The sequence below is a fragment of the Nestor notabilis genome, unplaced genomic scaffold (assembly GCF_000696875.1).
Source record: "Nestor notabilis isolate BGI_N333 unplaced genomic scaffold, ASM69687v1 scaffold18058, whole genome shotgun sequence".
NCBI classification, from domain to species: Eukaryota; Metazoa; Chordata; class Aves; order Psittaciformes; family Psittacidae; genus Nestor; species Nestor notabilis.
Genome location: NW_009940795.1, coordinates 40,219 through 44,587, shown reverse-complemented (window position 1 = coordinate 44,587; position 4,369 = coordinate 40,219). Strand labels below are relative to the sequence as shown.

Below are 4,369 nucleotides of genomic sequence, written 5' to 3'. Positions count from 1 at the left end.
CTGCTCCATAAAGCAGCCCCTTGGCCGTGACCCCGGCTCACAGCAGCCTCCTGCAGCCCAGCATGGCGAAGGCAGCCGCGGGGCTCTGCGCCCTCTTCCTCCTCGCTGCGCTGTGCTGCCAGAGCCGGGCGCAGAGTGAGCTCTCTGGGGACATGGGGTTGCTTTATGCATGCGGTACAGGGGGGTCCCCCTAAAGAGCTGCTGTAAGGATGGGGGGGATGAGATGGAAAGGGGGGTGTCTGAGCTAAGCTGAGCTTGTGCTGTGTCCCCAGGAGCCCCAGCCGTGCCGGACAAGTGCTGCTTCAACTTCCAGATGAGAAGGATCAAGAGAGACAACATCGTCGCCTGCTACCCCACCAGCCCCGAGTGCCCGCACCAGGCTGTGATGTGAGTACCCTAAACCCAGCCCAGGGGGTGAAGCCCCTTAGACCTCCTCCCCACCACCTTACTTTGGCGGGTTCAGTCCTGATCCTCTGTACCTCTGACTCAGCACCGGGGTCCCTCTACTGCCACCCTGCTAACCCCATCTTCTCTCTGCCCCAGCTTCAGGGTGAGGAGCGGGAAGGAGATCTGCACCCAGGCGAGCAGGGCCTGGGTGAAGAAGTACCAGCAGAGCTTCCCAGTCAGCTCCTTCTCCATTCCCAGCTAGTGGGGCAGCCGGAGGCAGCACGAGGAGTCTCCTCCACGGGGGACAGGTCACTGCGAAGGTCACCCCTTAGCAGAGGTGGCTGCGGGGACAAAACGTTTGGGTATAGCAGCTCATCGGGGACATCCTTCCTATCATGTTGTGACAACCATCACCACCTTCCCAAAGGCAAAGGGCAGCGTCCCACTGGGATGGGGTGTGCTGACCCTGTGGGGCGCTGGGGTGCAGCCCCGCTTCCAGCTCCATGCTCTCAGCCCTGCTTGGCACGCAGGCAGCTGCCTGTACCTCTCACAGGCAGCAGCAGCAGCATGTCAAGGCTGTGTTCACTGGCCTGGCAGCAGCAGAGGGGTTAAGGGGGAGCAGCTCCATGGTTATATTTTGTACAACACACAGAAGAGAATTAAATGTGGTCTCATGCATGCAAACATCTGGCTGTGCAAGTGTCTTGGGAACGGGCAGATCCTGCTGCTGATTTTCCTACCTGGTATTAAGCTGTATCTGTAAGTGCTGCGGTCAGTAAGGAGCTGGGAAGAGCCAAAGTCCCGCCTATGCCTCAGGTGCATGGACCACATCATGTCCATGTGGGCTTTGGGGAAGCCACTAGTGAGAGGGGCAAGAGACAGGCACAGCCCATGCTCCTTGTCAGGCACCCCAATGAGCACAGACCCCCCCAAACTCTACCAGGGATCCCTGGCTGGTCCCCAGTGACAGCTCCTGGGGATGCCACGAGGAGATGTGATGGGCACTGACACTGCGAGGGGTGCCATGACAAGCACGACCACCACGATGGGCAGCCAGCAATGGGTCTCGGGGCAAGCTGGGCCAAAGCCCAGCCATTGCCAAGCCATTCACCCCAGTGCAGGACTACAGCAGAGTCAACACAGCCAAGCTGACAAGGGCTGGTTTTGAAACACTAACTCACACGGGGCTTTGGCAGACGCGAGCATCATCCTGTGTGGTTTAACCAACCCCAAAATAGGCTGCCAGCCCCCCCGCTGCTGCTGCTCCCCACGCTTTCCAGCAGCCCTCAGGTACCGCAGGGGCTGGAGGCGCTGGGACAAGGAATTTCCCTTCACTGGTTGCCCTTTATCAGTATCTCGGGGCGGTTCTTTCCCCGGGGAGAGTCCAGAGCTGTCACGGAAAGCCAGGCCGGGGGGTATATCACATGGAAGTGCAGACAGCAGAGGCAGGTAGCTCTTGGTGGCCCTGAGTCAGCAAGAGCTGCTGCCTTGTTGGAGCTGACCGAGCCCTGGTTTGAATATGAAGGTCTTCTCCTTGGCCCTGCTCACCGTGCTGCTGGCAGCTCTCTGGACTGGAAGCCAGGGTGTATCCTGTAAGTACTGACGCTGAGCCATTCCCCATGGCTGCCCCAGCACCATTCCTGGCTCCTCCACTGATGTGGCTCTGGGACTTGGGGAGGGGGATGAAAGCTTCAGCTTCTGCTTCTGCCACGGGTCTGGGGGGCTGAGGAGCATCACCAGCGGCCCAAGCATGGGGGTTTCCTGGTCTTGTTCAAAATGAGCAAAAATAGGCTTGGGGATGGCTTCAGACCTGGTGCCCAGACTGGAGAGCTCAGTAATAAGCCCTCCACGGGCAGGAAAATAGGGGGCTCCTACCCTGGGGCAAAGCAACACTGCCAGGGGTGTGAGAGAGGACCCTTTGTAGCAGAAGGGAGCACAGGAGTCCCAGGGGGACCCACACACACCTCATGCCAGGGGTGGGAGACCATCAACCCCTCTTGCCTCCTCTCAGTCCGCAGCCCCTATAGTGCTTGCTGCTACAAGGAGATGTTCATCCGGCAGAAAATCCCTGCTCTCCTCATCAAGAGCTACCAGGAGACGCCTTCCCACTGCTCCCGCAGGGCCGTGCGGTGAGTATCCCAACCCAGCCTTCCTCCCTGGCACCCCGCTCCTCACCCTCACTCACCCACCTTCCCCACCGGTTGTTCTGCCTTTGGGGATGCCCCAAGACAGGCCACCCCCAAAGGGTGCCATAGTCGGGGTACTGCTCTGGCTCTGCACACGCACCTCCCTCCTCACTGCTTTGTCCCAAATCGCCCCAAAATTCCCCATTTCAGCTGTCAGCAGGGAAAGCAGGAAGTAATTCAATGCTTCAGACTGCTTAAAGTCAGAACTTTGGTGGGATGTGGGGGAAAGGATGCTGCAGGGAACCCCAGGGCACGGCTGGACCCTGCACTCCCCCAGCTAATGCAGCCCCTCTCTCCCTGCAGCGTGGAGCTGCTGAAGGGGAAGAAGTTCTGTGTGGACCCAAAGGAGGGCTGGTTCCAGCAGTACCAGCGGCAGAAGGAGTCGTCCCACACCTCCACGTGAAGCTGCCTTCCCCATAAGCTCTATTTATTTGCATCCCATAGTTATCTGTATGTTCTTATTAAGTTATGGAGCCGGCTCTGCTCCCTTCCCTGCTGTCACCCACTCCACACTACTGCACAGTGCTCAACAGGTTTAATAAAACATCTCATGCAGATCCGCTGGAGTAAGACTGGGTAAATCCTGTGGGAGAAACGGGTCACATCAGCTCTTGTTGTCTCCACAGGGACCCAGGAATAGCCCAGGAGCCCTGCAAGGGCAGGGAAACCCAAAGGGCCACAGCCCATCCCCTCCAAGATGAAGCAGCCCCTGCCCAGACGAGGTTCACTAAGGCTCAGTGCTGGGTGCTGCACTTGGGTCACAACAACCCCCTGCACCACTGCAGGCTTGGGGAAGAGGGTCTGGGAAGCCTCCTGGTGGAAATGACTTGGGGTGGTGGTCAAAAGCCAGCTAAAGATGAGCCAGGACCGTGCCCAGGCAGCCAAGAAGGCCAAGGGCATCCTGGCTTGTGTCAGCACTAGCATGGCCAGCGCGGCCAGCGCAGCGATCATCCCCCTGCACTGGTGCATCCTGTGCCAGTGGGTCCAGCTCCTGGGCTGGCTGCAAGGGGGGCACTGCGAGGGGCAGGCGGATGATGAGCACAGCGAGCCCGTGCCCCGCTGCCTCCCTCCATCCCCGGATCACAGCCCTGCGCCCGTCCCCGCATTCCAGATGCCACTTGTGGAACCCGCCTGCGGTGCCGTGTCACAAACGCCTCGTGCTGGGGGGATGCTCCACCTCTAGCCCCAGATCAGGAGGGCCTTTGAGCAAACCAGCATCCCCAAACACGGCCGGCTCCTGGGCTGCAGCCACTTGCTGTCATGAAGCACAAGCCGCGGCGCCGCAAGGTGCAGTGCCCAGCAGCACTGCCGGAGCCCTCCTGTGAGCCTCCCCAGTGCAAGAGGCAGCGGGATGTGTGCACACCCCCCCCCTGGGAACCTGCCGGATGTGATCATGGATGGTGCCCATCTGTGCAAGCACTATAGGAAGGTGGTCCGGTATCTCCCCTATCCCGCTCCCAGCCTTACCCCCATCAGCACCCTGTCCCAGTGCTGGGGGTGACGTGCTGCTGTCCCCCCGCAGTGTGTGGGTTCTGCCAGCGGGCAGACCACAACCCCGAAGTGTTCGGGCAGCTGTGCCATCAGGATGGGCTCTGCATCCATGAGAACTGCCTGGTGAGTGACTGGTCCTGGCACTCGCCGGTCCCCAGCCCCGCACTGCCCCCGGCACATCCCCTCTTTCCCCCTCTTGCAGTACCACGCCACCAGGCTGAACCAGAGAGGGACTGATGAGGAAGGCTTCTATGGCTTCCTCTTCCCTGACATCCCGGGGGAGCTGTAGCGGGTGGGACCGAAGG

General features: G+C 60.2%; 3 protein-coding genes across 3 annotated transcripts; all 3 read left to right on the top strand.

Moving 5' to 3' along the window:
- The first annotated feature begins 62 nt into the window (after positions 1 to 62).
- LOC104410409 (C-C motif chemokine 3-like) lies at positions 63 to 649 on the top strand. The gene is made up of 3 exons (XM_010020558.1): positions 63 to 135; positions 273 to 387; positions 544 to 649. Exons 1-3 carry the CDS (start codon positions 63 to 65, stop codon positions 647 to 649), a joined length of 294 nt encoding a protein of 97 aa, XP_010018860.1.
- Positions 650 to 1,906: 1,257 nt separating this feature from the next.
- On the top strand, positions 1,907 to 2,976 carry LOC104410408 (C-C motif chemokine 1-like). The gene is made up of 3 exons (XM_010020556.1): positions 1,907 to 1,979; positions 2,399 to 2,516; positions 2,877 to 2,976. The coding sequence occupies exons 1-3, from the start codon at positions 1,907 to 1,909 to the stop codon at positions 2,974 to 2,976; spliced, it is 291 nt and encodes a 96-aa protein (XP_010018858.1).
- Positions 2,977 to 3,607: 631 nt separating this feature from the next.
- LOC104410410 (PHD finger protein 7-like) lies at positions 3,608 to 4,353 on the top strand. The gene is made up of 3 exons (XM_010020559.1): positions 3,608 to 3,665; positions 4,096 to 4,187; positions 4,267 to 4,353. The coding sequence occupies exons 1-3, from the start codon at positions 3,608 to 3,610 to the stop codon at positions 4,351 to 4,353; spliced, it is 237 nt and encodes a 78-aa protein (XP_010018861.1).
- The last annotated feature ends 16 nt before the right edge of the window (positions 4,354 to 4,369 follow it).

Coding starts and splice junctions, on each gene's coding strand:
- LOC104410409 (XM_010020558.1), top strand. CDS start 63: ATGGCGAAGGCAGCCGCGGGGCTCTGCGCCCTCTTCCTCCTCGCTGCG. Junction 136..272: donor CTGCCAGAGCCGGGCGCAGA/GTGAGCTCTCTG, acceptor CTGTGTCCCCAG/GAGCCCCAGCCGTGCCGGAC. Junction 388..543: donor TGCCCGCACCAGGCTGTGAT/GTGAGTACCCTA, acceptor TCTCTGCCCCAG/CTTCAGGGTGAGGAGCGGGA.
- LOC104410408 (XM_010020556.1), top strand. CDS start 1,907: ATGAAGGTCTTCTCCTTGGCCCTGCTCACCGTGCTGCTGGCAGCTCTC. Junction 1,980..2,398: donor TGGAAGCCAGGGTGTATCCT/GTAAGTACTGAC, acceptor GCCTCCTCTCAG/TCCGCAGCCCCTATAGTGCT. Junction 2,517..2,876: donor TGCTCCCGCAGGGCCGTGCG/GTGAGTATCCCA, acceptor CTCTCCCTGCAG/CGTGGAGCTGCTGAAGGGGA.
- LOC104410410 (XM_010020559.1), top strand. CDS start 3,608: ATGAGCACAGCGAGCCCGTGCCCCGCTGCCTCCCTCCATCCCCGGATC. Junction 3,666..4,095: donor TCCCCGGATCACAGCCCTGC/GCCCGTCCCCGC, acceptor GTCCCCCCGCAG/TGTGTGGGTTCTGCCAGCGG. Junction 4,188..4,266: donor GCATCCATGAGAACTGCCTG/GTGAGTGACTGG, acceptor CCCCTCTTGCAG/TACCACGCCACCAGGCTGAA.